Genomic DNA, 16,185 nt, shown 5'->3' with positions numbered 1-16,185 from the left:
TTGATAGGATGTTTGCATCCGCTGTGTTGGAAATAATTTTTAGAAATACAATAAAAAAATATTGAAATAGATCTGGTGCTTTGGGTAAAGCATGGTCGAGAAGTATTTCATTGAGGATATGCACCCTCACGATCTATATCTAAACAAGACTGAAATCCGGCTTCCTCACTGAATGAACATCGAGAACAGCGCCCTGGTCAAGCAGCCTGGCACGGAGGATATCATACGGAACATCCTGTACAGACATCCGGGTATCCAAATGAGCCAATGCAATATCGCACGCATTCCCACATGCCTGACCCAGCTCATAGAACTGGTGCTTGATGCGCACAGCCCCTAATCAAAAATCAGCTTCGTCAACCTTCTATCTTGTCTTTCGTTAGAAGAGAGAACATGGTCTGAACACATACCATATCCAACATGAGATGAGCTAGGACAAGTAGCCGTCAAGACATTCGTAGCCTCCGCCCTGCGCGGAGTGAGTTCGCGACGCGAGATGCCAAAGGGTCGCCACCGGTGCTTGTCCTTGAAAACGAATCCTTCATTGTGAGCCACCCCGTCCCGGACTACGCGCCGCGCGCAGTGCGTGTCTGTGGGCCAGTAGGCAATGGCCACGGGATAGGGGTCGAGCTCTTCGCCGTTGTGTTCCGAGGCTGTGTGCTGCGTGACCACATAGTCGGCGACCATTCTGCGCGCGTCGCGGATGTACAGCTGGCGCGGGAGGTGGTTGTTGTCGCGGAATTCGTCGAGGCAGTATCCGAATCGAGACCATTCGTGGCGGACATCTGACTATTATATAGAAAGAATTGTTTAGTATCACCCACAAGAGCATACAGGTAGAAGGAAGCGAATAATTGGGGAAGAGTATACTTACAGGAACTGTTTCATCATTGGCAAGAAACCATATCAAACCCTTGGTGAAAGTGGCCGTTTCATCCAGGATCTTTTGTCGGGCATAGGCATTTGCCATCGGCCAGTCATCATTCATTCCAATCAGATCAGTCGCTAGCACAGCTTTGGATCCAATGAGGTCAGTCTTGCGATTCGGAATCCCTTTGAGTCGGGGCGTGTAGAGTGTTCCGCCCGCCTGTAGATAGCGGCGATGGAGCTCGTATTGTGACGGGTCATAGCACTCCGGCTTATACAGAGGCATCTTATTGTCTTCGACATCGGCCAGTAGCAGACGGTACGAGTACGCTGCCAGGTGTTGATCTCCGCTGCCCGGTTCACCAAACGGCTCGGACGAGATCCCATCTATGAGACCGCTCGAGGGATCTCCAGGGATGCGGTACGGGTCGACGGGCACGTCGAACTGTGTGTATCGTGTATCTGCTCGAACTCCGGCGAGACTCTCATTGTACTGGGTTGATGGTTCGCGTCCGATTGCCGTGGAGATGCCTGCAGCGGTGAGAAAGTCGCCCTCGTACGAGGCTTCGATGAAGTACTAGGTGAGATCAGATATCTCTGTAACTCAAGAGAAAGGATGCCTGTGCGTGATGTATGCGTACCTTGGCTCGAACCGTCTGGCCATCCGTCAGCTTCAGCCCAGTGACTAAATTCCTGCTTTTCTCAACAGCGGCGGGATCCTCGAGAAGAGACGCCTTGATAATTGATAGCGTGGGACACTCGGCAAGTTCTTAGGGCGGTCATTGTCGGTCCCATTATCGAAAGGGTTGGTCATGGCTCGGCCATGGCAGGGACCTGTGTAGTTCAGATTGTCGGTGCCGTCAGTAAGAATGATCCCAATCCATCACTATTCCAAATGGGCAGGGAATAGGGGCTTATTTGCTTCATATAGTCCAGGTGACGAGATACTCAGCAGCACACTTTATTGTTGGTCGCAATCTGATCTATAAGGCTGTAGGACTGGTGGAAAATGTAAAGAAAACTGCTGTGCACGGTGACTTTGATATGTCCGCTCAATTCTATTCTCTCAGGTGGTGCCCACATACGAGTCTGAGATCTGTCCGGCTCCCCTCCGAGGATTCTGTGTTGGGTCGATCCAGCTGTTCCTGACATTTGGGTCTTTTGTCGCCGGCATCGTGAACCAGTACATGTCCAAATCCACGAATGATGCAGGCTGGATGCTTGCCACAGGGATCCAAGGCATTCCGGCAGTCATCATTCTAGCGGGACTTCCTTTTACGCCGAGTACGTGTTTCTCATCCATCCTATCCCTGACTTTTTTTTGTCGCTACTAGGGGAAGCGTCATGCTAAGCATATGCTAGACTCCCCTCGCTGGTTAATCTCCAAAAACCGGCGCACCGACGCACTGGCCGCCCTACGCCACCTCCATCCCAAACAAGCAGTGGATAACGGCTCCTGCGAGCTCGAGATGATTGCCCTGGAGAACTCAGACAATAAGACCGAGAAGATGCCATGGTCGGCGCTCTTCAGCGTCGCAAATCGTCGGCGCACCTCCATTGCACTGGCAATCATGGCATTGCAGCAACTGACCAGCGTGACATTCAGCAGCTCCTATGGACCGACTTTCTTATAGAAAGTCGGGCTGGGGGACATGGCGTTTACGTATGCTGTATGCATCAAGGCCCAGATCAACTATCCCACGTTCTTGGATTGGGACACGCTGACTCTTTCCTTTCCTCGTCTGTGTAGGCAGTCAACAACGGCGTCTCGGTGGTCACCGCTCTAATCGGAATGATCCTGTTCGACACCTTTGGGAGACGAGACGTCACTTTTCATGGATGGTGGGTTCAAACTGTCTTCCTATGTCTAATTGGTGGTCTGGGCTCCAAGGTCCACCGCACAATTAGCGATACTATCGAAATGGCGGCTTCCTTTATCCTGTACGCGGCTGTCCTGCACGCCACACTGGGGCCTGCGGCATATATCACGGCCGCGGAGCTTGGAACGGCAACCCTGCGAGAGAAAACCATGGCCATCTCAGTGAGTAGTTTACTTTTGGGGAAGCGAAAAGCATCTACTAAAGCAAGATTCGCTAACTTGGTACTTATCTAGACGGCACTCAATGTCGTCGTCGGCTTCGTCGTGGTCTACACAACCCCTTACCTCCTCTCCACACCCGGAGCCAATCTCGGGGCGAAACTCGGGTACGTGTGGGCCGGTTTCGCGGGTGTGGGGGCCATCTGGGTGTGGTTCTTTATGCCGGAGCTCAGGGAACGGGGCCTTGAGGAGGTTGATGAGTTGTTTGCGGCGAGACTGCCTGCATGGAGATTCAAGAAGCATGAGTGTTCCAGCTTGGGACAGGGAGTGGTGAGTATTGACAAGGGGCAAGAGTTGAAGCAAGAGTTGGAGCTACAAAAATACGAATGAAGTTAAAGTTTGGCCATAAATAGCTACTACGCACGGGACTCTGCTCGACGGCAATCTGATATACAGTGGACAGATCTCACTTGCTCAGGTAATAAACCGTTAGAAAACAGACAACCGATAGCGGAAATAGGCGCGTCATACAGCATGAACATTCGAATAAGCAAAGATACCAATTTCTAAGTAAAGACATAAAAAAGAATGAAGCATAGTTATTACTGTATGATAACCAGCCTGGAGGATCAGGCAGATAGAAAGAGGCAAGCCTCTGTCCGACATAGCCGGTTTCACCACTGCGCTAGGGGAGTAGGTCAATGGGGACGAGGGGCGGCCCCGAATCCTGGGCTCCATTATCCACATCCTACACCAGCGATTGCGTTATCGGCAAGCCGCTTGAGAGCCTGGCAAGCCGGTTTTCGGAAACGATAACTATAGAATGACTCTCGCTGTACGGGATAGACAATTATCCTTCGTTAGTGGTCAATATTGAAGCATGAGAGACTATAGTAAAGATGTGCGGTCATTGGGGCCATTGAGATCATTCTCGGTAAGTGAGGTAGTGGGGGTCGTAATTGGATTCCACGATGGCGTATGACATACTGTATTGTCCGACAAGGTGATTGGGAAATGTACGATTATTGGACCGACATGCTCCCCATCCTGGACCAGGGGCCAACAATGTACAATTAGAATGTGGGGGGCGGGCGTCAGGACCAACTAGATTCACGACTCGCATGAGCCGGTGTGTTCCTGGCGTGTTCCTTCAAGCCAAGAAAACAATACCTAGGTAGATACTAACTGTCTCCAGTCAGACTCAGACCCACAGACGTGGTTCAGTCTTGACACGGTTGGTCTGTGGGGGCGTGAATTGAGATGATATCAGAGCAAAGTACTTCCTTATACAATAAAAACGGTCGATCCGCCCCCCAATCCTTCATCGTTGCTATCCCACAACCCTTGCACCCATCTGCGGTGCTACAGGTCCGAATATGGGCGTCCTACACAAGCCCGGCCTCGCTATTCTGAGCATTCTCTTGTTGCTCACATCGGTGATCTACTCTGCCCCAACCGAGTCTCTCAACCAACTCTACGCCCGAGACAACCTGCCCGATGCGATCGCCAACTGGGATGTCTGGCAGAAATACACGGACTATATCAACAAGCATAAACCCAAAGACATCCGGACACCCGATGACGTTCCATTTGGGAATTGCAAACCCCAGGAGGGTTATTGTAATTCCTACGTCGAGAATTGTGAGGAGGATCGGGCTGATAAGGTCGAGTACCATATGGAGACAAAGATCGGCTACTCAGATGGGGGAGACATATGGGATGGCACTATGACTTCGGAGGGCCAGAAGGCGAACGTCATGATATCCAACTCGACCAACTATCCCGGTCGCATCCTCCAGAGCGCGGAGCTCCAACGTCTCATCAAAAGCCCTCGTGTGCACGGTATAGATGATTGGTTTTATGACATCCACCGCAAAACCGCCTATCAGATCATGCCCCAGATCCCAGGCGATATGCTGGGGGTTCCGGACACGGCCAAGGAGCTGGCAAAGGACCCGAGCAAGGTGAACCAGGCAATAATCCAAGTGCTGGAAGGGGTGCAGGCGATCCATCGGACCAAGGTCAACAGATACGCCATCTGGCATGGCAATCTCACCCTCTACAACGTCCTGGACATGGGAGACGACCAGTATCAGCTTTGGTTTTTCCACACAGCTACAAGTGAGCCCTCGTCGACCGATTACTGGATCGGTAAACCGGGTCATATGGCTCCCGGTAAGAGAATTGGCCTCCTTCTACCATATTCGCTGAGCTGTCGAGATCATGAGCTAACCGATGCCTTTGAATAAACAGAGAAGGTGAAACTACAACCATTCGGTAGGAAAGTTGACTGGTGGGCTGTAATGTGGATGTGGCTTCAACTCTCTTACTACGATCAGCTTTCGGACGAGACCAAGCTCTTGGACTTGTGGAAAGCCTTAGTCGGGGAGGGCACGAAATTGTTGACTCCGGACGAGACAAGAGATGTCTTGAGAAAGAAGATTCCAGACTTGGCAAAGGATGATGATGAGAATAAAGATAAGGTCAATCTGGCAGCCATTTCTCTTTGCGGTGACCCAAAAGAACGCGCGAGTGTGGGAGAAGCGCTGAGAAAACTCAAGGCGCTCAAAATAGCGACTGCAAAGAGGCCTGCCAACTAATGAGTGATGTCTTGCTTGGGGGGGGGGGGGTAGTTTTCATGGGCATTATGAAATTTCCTGCTTCTTATATGGCAGTCAGTTTGGATCTTGTTTTTCTATTCAAGTATGTGTTATGACGAATATATTTTTGAGTCCATGAGTTACTGGAACATACTTTTGGCTCCTCTGTACTACTTTGATCAAGGTTCCGAGGCTTAGATTTGCCAAGCAGATTCATGGCCGAAGATAAAGTGTTCTTGTAAAGCTCTCTTTCGATATCATGCTGTGGTATATATAATATCGTCACAACCTTGGAAGTGTCGATGCCTAGAAGATAAGCAGCTAGACCAGTAGTTGAAGCAATCATTCTCATTCGAGTAATACCACCTAGTCCAACCATTCTGTAACAAATATACCAGTAGGTAATCATTGTGAGAATGGATAGACCAAGGGTAATTTGAAGGTTCAATCTGATATACATCCATAGATACCCTACACACGCCCAGCACCCAACAAACAAACAAACAAACAATTAAAAATCCTATACAGCGAACCAATCTATACAGAAAGCCAGCCAGTGTCATTGCTACATTACATCCATACCTCAAGTCATAAGGGACATGAACCAAACTCCAAGTCCAACTCCACCCAACACCATTAAACCACTTTTTGAGTGTCGGTAGTCTCGCGAGCGGCCTCATCGCCCGACGTCTGACTCCCACCCGACGAGCCCGCACGGTGATTCCTGCGCTCCTCGAACTGCGTCACGATATCCGTCGTGACCATGACATCCTTGCCTCCAATGATCTGCTCCTTACTGGCACTGGACCCGCGCGCATCCGTGAGCTCCATCCAGTCCACGTCTTCCTCGTCGCGACTGAACGGCTTGCGGCCGCCGAACGCGCTGGATTGGTAGTGCGAGTGACTGGCGCCGTTGGAGCGGTTGGTGCCATATGCGACGTAGGCATTCGGGCTTTGGAGGTTGTACGGGGTCGAGGTCTTTTTGCTTGTTAGGCCTAGGTGTTGGAGGACTCGTTCCATGAGGGGGCGGATGGGTGGGACGCAGCCGACGACGATGACGATCCATGCTTCGGTGGAGGCCCAGATGAGGAGAGAGGCTTGTGCATCTGTATAGGAAAAAAAAATGAGTTAGTTAGCTTGTTTGTTTGTGGTGGACTAGTGAGGTCAGTGAGATACATACAGGTAATGTCGGTTGTCTCGGTCAAGGCCTTGAGCTCGTAGCATTTGACTGCGGAGCAGACGGCAGCACTGTCACAGGAGTGGTTAGCATGAGATATAAGGCATATGTGGTATGAGGAGTCACTCACATCCATCCCAGTCCCATGAGGATCGACAGCGCAATCTTGATGCGCAATTTCATCTGCAACTTCCAGAACAGATGAACCGGGTATGTTGCCAAAGCGGCATCGGCAAAGGTGTTGAAACCTAAAGAAATTGAATTAGTTCGCATACTTAAGGGATTTAGAGACAAAAAGACCGGGGCAACGCACTCGCTTGGAAGAATGAATAGTTTTGGTTCATCAGACGACCTGGATCGCATGTCCCCGGAAGCGAGTCATCCCACAGCTTCTCCATCGGCGAGCATTGGCCCAAAATAGTTCCCATGACGGTGATATTGACGGCGAAAATCAACACCCCGAGAATAATCAGGAGCCACGGCTTCGAGGCGTGCCGGCCCCGGACCTGCATCAGGAATGCCAGGATGGCCAGCTTGCCGAGCATACTTGCTCCGATTGCAAGAAGTTGGAAGACCCATCCCCAGTGCAAGGCGGCCACTCGCTGTGTGTCTGATAGAACGGCGATATGCTGGCCCATGCCCGCATTGACGGAGAGCTGGAGAAAGATCTGGGCGGTGCTTTCGGTGAGCTATTGAGTGGGTTGTTAGCATCTTCTTCTATTCAAGAATCCAAGTATCAGTCAATAACACTCACCACCGTCAAAGACGCAATTGCAAAATCCCAGCGAAAGCGGCCCACAAACTTCCAATTGCTCACAAAGCGCAGCGTCAAAAACGTCAGGCCCACAAAGGTCTCCGCCCAGGAGACCACCAAGATGGCCACGGACATGCCCTTTGCCATATTGACTGGAGAGTAGTGTTCAGGCCGGGTAGAGACTCTCCATAGCAAAGCCAAGTGAAGATAGAGGAGAAGGGTAAAGTTAATAGGAATAGAAGAATGATGACATATCAAGGCGCAAACCCCATTTTGCGCGTATGGATCGGGCGAACCAGCATGGCTTGGCCAAGTACAAACTTTCAGTAGGACCGACCTATTGGCAAGTGTAGATCGGATCTGAAAAAAAAAAAAAATTATAATTTATAGAAAGCTGCAATGCCCACTTGCTCCATCTTTTCACCACGCACTTGCGAGACCCACTCGGGCAGGCCAATAAACGCAGCAAAACAAGGGCCTGGCAAGACTAAAGACTTTAATCAAAGTTAATTATATCCATGGCACTAAAGAAAACACTAAAGAATTGTCTCAGGGGAAAAACGCCTAACCGGCAGGATCTTTTAGTCTGCCCAACACCAGCCTTTCGCGTGGTGCTATATGATCCTTTTTTTGCCCTGCACCCATTCCTGATCTTATGCTTTCTTTGGCTCTGGTTGAAACTAGGGATTCGAGAAAGGATCATCGTCAGGCTAATTATTGGCCAGGTTTCCTCTCCATGATCCCATCCTTCAGCCCTTCTTCTTTCTCTCCCTACCTCCAAGCCCTAAGTAGGCAGGCGCATGATTTCTTTCTTTCTTTCTCTTTCTCTTTCTCTTTCTATGATTCCCATGTGTAGGGCTGCCTGCGAGAGCTCTTGTAACGTGAATGAGATATTGGACTGCATATTAAGGACGAACAATTTCAGGGTGAACGGACATCCCCTAGCCCGCGCGAATTAATTGACCTTGGGAGTATTTTTTTCTGGTCAAATCAATAGCACGGCCACCTCATCCATGGATGTGCAGAGAGGCTTGATGAATAGTGCGATTGGCCCTTCCAGGGCAACTTACCGACCCACTCGAGAGACCTGTTTGTGGCTGCGGAGTATCTCGGTGTGTTTGGCTACTTGTTGGCCTCCCAACACTTCACGGTTACCGCTGTAGTATTATGTTAGTGTATATTCGAGAATTGAGAGGCCCAATGGACACACTTAGTCGAGTCAGAGCATCTTATCTTATGCCATTATTTCTACATACAAATTATAAACCGTTCATGTCGTGCATAGGGAATTGCGTACCTTGGGGCATCGGATAAATGCCGCGCAGCTCCACCAGCTGAAACCCCATACAGGGAAGATCTATAGTGGGGCGTGTATCGCCGCGGGCCAAAGAAGGGGCCGATGGCTGAACAGCAAAAAAAAAAAATTATATATATATATATATATATTTATTTATTTATATTAAATTGAATATTAATAGAGGCGAGATCCTAGCCGATAGCACTGCGCCCGTTCCATTGGCTGGCAGAGAATTCGATTGTTCAGGGACACGCATCCCTCGAACAGGGGGAATATCCATGGATGGTTGTGTTGGTGATAATTGGGTGGCCAAGACAGGCCGGATGCATGGAATTTAGTATTAGTGAGAGGTAAATGGGAAGGGGGAACTAGATTAATACATAATTATATAGACATAGAACCAAGACATTAACATTTCCTTCTCATTTGAGTCCATTTACAGTAGCGTGTGGTGTCGATTGCATCCCATGGAATTTGTCCTATACCGGGCTGATTATGCCAGCCCCGCGGCCTGGAAAAAATTCTTCTGGTGGACCCACAGTCTGATCTGCTTGCCCCGGTAGTAGAAGGGGATGTAGATCAAGTAGATGGCCACGTTGATGGCGGCTACGGTCATGAAGACCGACAACACGCCGCACGTCGTGATGAAGTCATTGATCACCCACGTCCAGATCCAGGCGATGCAGCTTTTGAGAGCGGCAATGGTCACCATGATTTCGACGGAGAGCTGCGATTCAGGGTCAGCTTATATATTTTACTTTATTTTTCTTGTTTTTGACGAAATGACTCGGCACATACCTCTTGGTGGCAATCCAGTGCGTAGTTCATGCCGAGAGTCGTGCCCATCTGGCTCCCCACCGACAGGATCCCTGCCCCCACAACCGGCATGGCCCAGTGCATCTGGTGTTCGTAGGACAGGCCGAACCAGAGGGCTCCGAAGAACGTGAAAAAGGCCGCCGCCAGGCAGGTGGGCAGGCGCATCTCGGGCTCGCGGATGCCCCGGTTGTGTTTAGTGAAGAAGTTGGCAATCCAGTCACCGCAGGGCCCGGAGAAGTACACGCCGAAGAGCGAGCCCACAAAGGGCGACAGGAAGAAAAGGCCCTGGGCGTTGGAGTTGAACCCATACGGGGGCGGCGTGAAGAGCTGGGCCACGATGGCGCCGAGGATGACGTTCCAGCTGAGCGCCAGCCCGTACACAAAGCATGACCAGACGACCGTCGGGTAGGCCATGAGCACGAACGGTCGCAGAAAGACATGCAGCAGGTTCACGTTGGGGTCGCCTCGGCTCCAGAACTTCAGCTCCTCCAGCCAGGACTTCTTGGGCACGGGCTGGAGCTCGTCGACTGAAATCTCCTCCAGTCCCTTGGTCGAGGACTCGCTGGCGGATCGGGACGGTGGCAGGATCTGAGGGCGAGGACCAGTGAATTTAGTTTCGGGCATAAAGCAGAACATACAGACCAGATTCGCGGCAATAAAAATGGCCACGATCCAAAACGCCCAATCCATGCCCAGTGCCTGGACGATAAACCCGGAAAACATGGGGCCCAGCTCGTTTCCTCCCAGCACGGCCAACCCATAGATGGCGACAAGCTCGCCGCGGTTGTGCAGGAAGAACATGTCCGTCACCGTAGATGGCACGATCGATTCAATCGGCGCTTCCCACGCACCCAAGAAAGCACGCCCCACGATGAACGTGGTGTAGTCCTTGTTCGATGCGATGGCCAGCCAAATACATGCGAGGATCATCAGGAACGTCGAGGCCAGATAAATTGGACGCCGACCGTACTTGACGGCGAATGGCATCCAGATACAGTTCCATACTCCCTGGTTGATCAAACAAGCGCCGTTCGCATACGTCAACTGCTGCATGGTCTTGCCAAAGCTTTTGGACAGCTGGTTCATACCTGCATGGGAGTATCAGTTAGTCTATAAGTTCTCTTTCTTCATTTTCTGACCCCCTCGATTCTACATTCCATACGTACCAGCAGCCATGATCGGGCCTGTGATGGCGCCCATGAACGCATACCAGCAGCCATTGAAGAACGCCAGGCTCTTTTTCGTCGTCGACCAGTTCAGCGGGTCATTCGGGTTGTTTGTCGAAGGTTGAGGAACCAGCAGCACGCGCGAGTCGCCTTTTGTCCGATGCTTCAACTGATGGAGGCGATCCGAGAGACCGACATCGCTGGAGCCCTCATCGAACAGAATCTCCGTTCCAGGGGCGCGGAAATGCTCCGCCTCGTACTCACGCGACATGAAGAGGTGTTGCGCAAAAGGAGTGTCAATGCCGAGGGAGGTCTGTTGCCAAAAAAAAAATAATTGAAAATAATTGAAAAAAGAGTGACTTTGAAAAAGAAACAAAGTGGGACGGGACCGGACCTTTCGGTCTTTTGAATCAAGTTGATGCAGGACTCAAGATCCGACTCAGCACCAGAACACTTCAAGTCGGAAAACCCGAGCCAATCTGCTTGAAAGGCAATTGTGGCCACCCACTGCGCATCCCTGCCCTCGCGGGGTCTAGAGTTTCTCCGGCATCGTCCACAGGCTGTCGCATTAAGAGCAAGTGGTGCGTGGGGAGGATTATCCACGCAACACGCCATTCTGATACGCCCAGCAGAGAGACGATCGCAAACGCTAAAAGAATTAGGGCTCCACCGACAGAAAAAATGCCCCACGTTATATCGGGCAAGCCATGAAGGGCCAGGGCCATAGGGGCCACTTCGGCAATATACGCAGTGGTCGGATATACCAACGCCGTATATCATTCGCCTTGCGCATCGGGCATGCCTGGCGACAATCACCCCCAAAATGGCTTTGCAAGACTCCTCTGACGGGCTGCCCGAGTTCGCCCCCGTCCTGATTGTCGGTGGAGGCCCTATCGGGCTCTTGCAAGCTCTGCTCTTGTCTCAATTTGGAGGTACGATGCAGCCATGCGTTCGATTTTGCCCCCCGAAAGAATGTTCAAGGATTTGGGTCGAATCCTCGAATCCTTTTGATATGCAGGGAGAGAGAAATTCGGCTTTAGACTAAACGGCCCAAAATAGTTCAATCGGTGATCATCGAACGCTATCCGCAACGTCTGGCGGCTCCCAAAGCTCACGCGATCAACCCGCGGTCGCTGGAAATTCTGCGTCAATATGGCCTGGGCGAGAAACGAGTCCGACAACTGGGCACTTCGCGCGCCGATGGCTCCTGGGTCAATTTTATCACCAGCTTGAGCGGCGATGCTGTCGGACGGCTGCCCTATGAACGCATGGATCCTGCCGTCTTGGACGACACACCCGAGGTAATCCATACCATGATGATTCCTAATGATACTATTGCGTCGACTTTTGACTGATGATTAACAGATGATCCACAATATTCCTCAGCCAGTGTTAGAACAAGAGCTGACCAGCCGCATTGCGGAAGATCCTAATATCACCCTGCACAAGGGATTCAGTATCCACGCCGTAGATCAGGTACGCCTCTGATGACTTAGCGTAGGGACACCAGCTAGACCATTGCTAACCATGCGCTGTCGCAGACTGACAACCAGGTTCTGGCCACCGTTGAAGAGCGCTCTACTGGACGTCTTCTGTCCATCCGGTCTCGGTACCTTGTGGCCTGCGATGGCCGGAGGAGCAAAGTCCGAGAACTGCTTGGGATCTCCTCTGAGGGCGAGGACTCTGAGCAGACCATGATGACCATCCATTTCAATGCCAATCTGCGCCCTGTGGTGGGCGATCGGGTCGGCATGTTGTTCTGGATCATGGACCCCATAGCCGCAGGATTCATCATCGGCTATGACTTGGACGGCACTCAAGTTCATATCAGCCAGGTCGACGTGACCCAGCAGCCCATTGAGTCGTGGTCCGACGAGATGTGCCGGACGAAGATCCGTGATGCTATTGGCAAGGACATTCCATTTGATATTCTCAGCGTTCGACCGTGGGTGTTCCGGCGTCAGATTGCGGAGACGTTTCAAAAGGGCAATGTGTTCCTGTGAGTGCCGTATTCTTCAACGTTGATCCAGCTCTGCCGGAATGTGTGTGCTAATGGTTCATTTTGTTTTCAACAGTGCAGGGGATGCCGCGCACTCATTCCCACCCACTGGGGGACTGGGCTTGAACTGTGGAATGGCAGACGCCCATAACCTGGCATATAAGCTTGCGCTCGTCCATCGGGGGGTGGCTCGCCCGTCACTTCTTTCAACATATACAACCGAGCGCCGAAGCGTGGCCGATGTCTACTCGAGACAAAGCGTCAAGAACGGCCAGCAAATCTTCGCTCTCCTGCAAAGTCTCAAGATGGCGGGCGTTGATGATGTCGCCCAGGCTCGTCACAACATGATGGCAACACTGGCTGATCCAGAGCAGCGGGCAAAGGTCGACGAGGGGATCGAAGGGCAGCGAGAACACTTTGACAATGTAAGTGGAGCGCTGCTTCTTGACCTTCTATTTCGTTCTATTTCGCATGGTGTAATCCTAACGCCTTTTCTTGTTAGCTTGAGCTCCACATCGGATACGTGTATGGTGCCAGCGAACCGCCATCTCATGCTTCCCACTATTCACCCAAGTTTGTGTCTGGAGCTCGCCTCCCTCATGCATGGATTTCCTTTTCCTTCCCCGACCAGAGTTCAACTTCAACTGAAGCCGCGCGCTCTTCGCTGCCTGCAGAGCCAGTCGACGTCTCCTATGTGACTGAGTTGAGTAAAGCGCAAGTTCGAGATTGTCAATGGAGCACCCTCGATCTCTGTGGGCTGGACGCATTTACTCTGATTCTGGGGGACAATGATACGCCACTGGTCGCGCAGATTGCGCAGGTTCAGAAACAATGCGCGGCGACTAACATCCGTTTCAATGTCTGGCGTTTTGGTAAGGACTTTGAGGTTGTGAAGCAGACCTGGTTTACTGCAGAGCTGAACAAATCGGGTGGCATACTTGTTCGCCCCGATCAGCATATTTTGGCAATGCTCACTGAGAGCACAACGGCTGATGAAGTGATTACGGCATTGAGGGACCATCTTGGACAATAGATAAAGTATTTAATAGCAATAGAGTATGCTTCGAACTTAATCTGAGTCAGTACCAAGCTCCTTCATCCGTGTTTCAGCCCAAGCGCCCAAGTTGCCAATGTAGCCCTCCGGATCATCACCACGTCACTCTCGCAGTGCAAACCAAAGGTGGCGAGCATCTTTCCCTGCCCGAATTGCATGCTCGTAATCAGGTGCCTGATTGAAGAGAGCCTATATAGAGACGAGGAAGTTAGCTCTTGGTCTTTACTAAATTCAGAGCTGGTATACTACCACCTCGAAATTGAGCTCGGGAATTTGCACATGAATTGGAAAGCCATCGTAGCCGGGCATGTTGACATCGCCTCAGGCTACACGGCAATAGAATATCCTGTCCGTTGTGTAATTTGAAATGGAAACCCTTGGATTATCGAAAGTTAGTCGGTACTAGATAATGGTTGCAAACTCCAGAGGTCTTGGGCTAGAGACTTACGTAGCTGTTAGAGTCATTGTAAGTGCGTGGAATGTCAATCACCTGCACCCCAACATTCTCCTCGATTTCTCGAACCAGTAGGTTTATATCCCAAACGTCACGGAACGGGATATTGCCACTTCGGACTAGGCAGAGTAGATGTTGGCCATCAAAGTCGCTGCCATCTGGCATCTTCGGCCAGTCGTCTTGAAACATGCTGTGGGTGGTTTCAGAGTGACAGATTTTAGGGCAATGATATTGGTCTAATGCGAAGGTAAACAATCCATGGTTTGTCTCTTTGTTCTCGACCCCGAAAAAGCGGTGAGTCTCCCACCTTGTAAGGTTCCAGGCCACACATAGAAATACGAAGATCTCGCTCAATTGTCATAAGCAAAAATGCGGCGATGAATGAGTACTGAAATGGCACAAAAAGCCAAGAAGTGACATTGTAGGGTTCTATGTCAATATCACGTGATGTTAACATCTCGCCTGAGGCAGATATCCGCTAGGCCCAATGAAGGCTAGACTCGGTGAAATGTGGCTCCGATGCGGCAGAGCTTGAAAAAGTTCGATTTTTTTTTTGTTTCTGCTGTTTTCCTTCTCCTCCCACTACCGGATGTCCTGCCATTTCACCATGGATGAATGTTTCCATTGCGATTGAGCATGGCTCCTGGATCAGTCTTGCAACTATCTACTGACAGATCATCTCTGTCACAATAACAGATGGTAGGTGCCTGCTGATGGCGATGGCTCCGACCTATCCCAGTCCCCTCACATGATGATACACATAACCATTTCAAACTAGAGTCTTTGACCCAAAAAGGGAATGAAACTCATGTTATTTGCACGTCAGGCTGAAATTTTCACACCTGCTTCGAATTATCACGTATGGCTAGTGGGATTGACAGAAAGCTAACTCGGCTTTTTAGGACCAAGTTACAGCTTGTTCCGCCGACTATATCCGGCATCAATTGTAGATAGTGAGTTCTACCTTTCCTGTTTCTCACTATCACCTTCCCGCTCTATCATGATGAACGCTTTTTAAAATATACGCTGGAAATTACCGTCCAAGGTCTTCGGACCCTTGACGAAAATCAATGGCTTTACTGAATTTTCACCTTGCTTCTGCATTTCAAAACCATGACTGTGTGTGGAATCATCTGCTAACGGTTACGAAGATTTAAACAGGGTTGTACAATACTCCCGGCTATCCGAATGGTAAGCCTATGGCACACCCTCGACTCTTGCACATCCACTGTCCGAAGATGAAACGGCACTGGGCTCCGACGGCGTTTGACAACGTCCGGTCATGATGGATACGCCCTTTTGTGGCAGGCCTAGAAAACCTCGCCCACTGAGACATGTCTCACTATTGATGGACTCATGAGATGATTTCATGACCAGTCACTGATCGTCTCGAACAGTAGTGTGTCGGCTATTCACTGTGGAAAAGAAAATTGTAGAAACCACAGGTATGCCGCTCTTGGCTCATCTCCATTGCCAACCCTACCATGATGATACCCTAGATGACGAGTCTTATTCGAGTTATCGATGCAGACAACATCCTTTAATTACCATTCATGCTTTTCTGACCCACACTTTACTGTGACATTTCCACACATCTACTTTGGTTACATGTTGCTAATGATGGCACTGGATTATAGATTTTTATGGGACTATGAATGGCCCCATCCTCAAGACCGTAGGTGTATGTCACGCCTCGTCTCTTTTCTCCCTTTCTTTCCATGATGATTCGACACAACACAAAAGACAAGCATATGTCCAAGCCGGCATTGCTGGCCAAGACGATAGTTGTCATGACTGATCAGCCACGAGTTTCATGCCTGCGTCTGCGAACTCCAGTCAGTACTCGATGCTGATGGGTCTCGAACAGGGTTGATCTTGAGACATGTCAACTGACCACGTAGAGGTCGGCGATCGTTTTTTATTCACGTGAGTATCAATCTTGTTTATGTCGAGTTCATGTCTT

The 16,185-nt window shown here is 50.4% G+C and overlaps 7 protein-coding genes across 7 annotated transcripts; 3 read left to right on the top strand and 4 right to left on the bottom strand.

Moving 5' to 3' along the window:
- Positions 1–139: 139 nt before the first annotated feature.
- Positions 140–2,125, bottom strand: NUU61_007897 (uncharacterized protein; the record flags this gene model as incomplete). Its single annotated transcript, XM_056658422.1, has 5 exons — positions 140–336; positions 411–789; positions 875–1,444; positions 1,509–1,625; positions 1,949–2,125. The coding sequence occupies 5 exons, from the start codon at positions 2,123–2,125 to the stop codon at positions 140–142; spliced, it is 1,440 nt and encodes a 479-aa protein (XP_056508715.1).
- Positions 2,055–3,295, top strand: NUU61_007896 (uncharacterized protein; the record flags this gene model as incomplete). The annotated part of the gene is made up of 5 exons (XM_056658421.1): positions 2,055–2,151; positions 2,230–2,462; positions 2,502–2,537; positions 2,618–2,908; positions 2,981–3,295. The coding sequence occupies 5 exons, from the start codon at positions 2,055–2,057 to the stop codon at positions 3,293–3,295; spliced, it is 972 nt and encodes a 323-aa protein (XP_056508714.1).
- Positions 3,296–4,281: 986 nt separating this feature from the next.
- Positions 4,282–5,505, top strand: NUU61_007895 (P21-activated kinase 1; the record flags this gene model as incomplete). The annotated part of the gene is made up of 2 exons (XM_056658420.1): positions 4,282–5,080; positions 5,159–5,505. The coding sequence occupies 2 exons, from the start codon at positions 4,282–4,284 to the stop codon at positions 5,503–5,505; spliced, it is 1,146 nt and encodes a 381-aa protein (XP_056508713.1).
- Positions 5,506–6,141: 636 nt separating this feature from the next.
- Positions 6,142–7,583, bottom strand: NUU61_007894 (uncharacterized protein; the record flags this gene model as incomplete). Its single annotated transcript, XM_056658419.1, has 5 exons — positions 6,142–6,611; positions 6,686–6,753; positions 6,813–6,930; positions 6,996–7,371; positions 7,437–7,583. The coding sequence occupies 5 exons, from the start codon at positions 7,581–7,583 to the stop codon at positions 6,142–6,144; spliced, it is 1,179 nt and encodes a 392-aa protein (XP_056508712.1).
- A 1,643-nt stretch (positions 7,584–9,226) lies between these two features.
- On the bottom strand, positions 9,227–10,986 carry NUU61_007893 (uncharacterized protein; the record flags this gene model as incomplete). Its single annotated transcript, XM_056658418.1, has 3 exons — positions 9,227–9,460; positions 9,532–10,637; positions 10,716–10,986. The coding sequence occupies 3 exons, from the start codon at positions 10,984–10,986 to the stop codon at positions 9,227–9,229; spliced, it is 1,611 nt and encodes a 536-aa protein (XP_056508711.1).
- Positions 10,987–11,538: 552 nt separating this feature from the next.
- On the top strand, positions 11,539–13,747 carry NUU61_007892 (Monooxygenase FAD-binding; the record flags this gene model as incomplete). Its single annotated transcript, XM_056658417.1, has 6 exons — positions 11,539–11,647; positions 11,775–12,016; positions 12,081–12,191; positions 12,257–12,714; positions 12,791–13,139; positions 13,217–13,747. The coding sequence occupies 6 exons, from the start codon at positions 11,539–11,541 to the stop codon at positions 13,745–13,747; spliced, it is 1,800 nt and encodes a 599-aa protein (XP_056508710.1).
- A 123-nt stretch (positions 13,748–13,870) lies between these two features.
- NUU61_007891 (uncharacterized protein) lies at positions 13,871–14,411 on the bottom strand (the record flags this gene model as incomplete). The annotated part of the gene is made up of 2 exons (XM_056658416.1): positions 13,871–13,957; positions 14,217–14,411. 2 exons carry the CDS (start codon positions 14,409–14,411, stop codon positions 13,871–13,873), a joined length of 282 nt encoding a protein of 93 aa, XP_056508709.1.
- Between the last annotated feature and the right edge of the window lie 1,774 nt (positions 14,412–16,185).

Source organism: Penicillium alfredii, assembly GCF_028826965.1.
Source record: "Penicillium alfredii strain IBT 34128 chromosome Unknown utg000010l_segment0_segment0, whole genome shotgun sequence".
Lineage (NCBI taxonomy): Eukaryota > Fungi > Ascomycota > Eurotiomycetes > Eurotiales > Aspergillaceae > Penicillium > Penicillium alfredii.
This window is presented reverse-complemented; position numbering and strand designations above follow the sequence as displayed.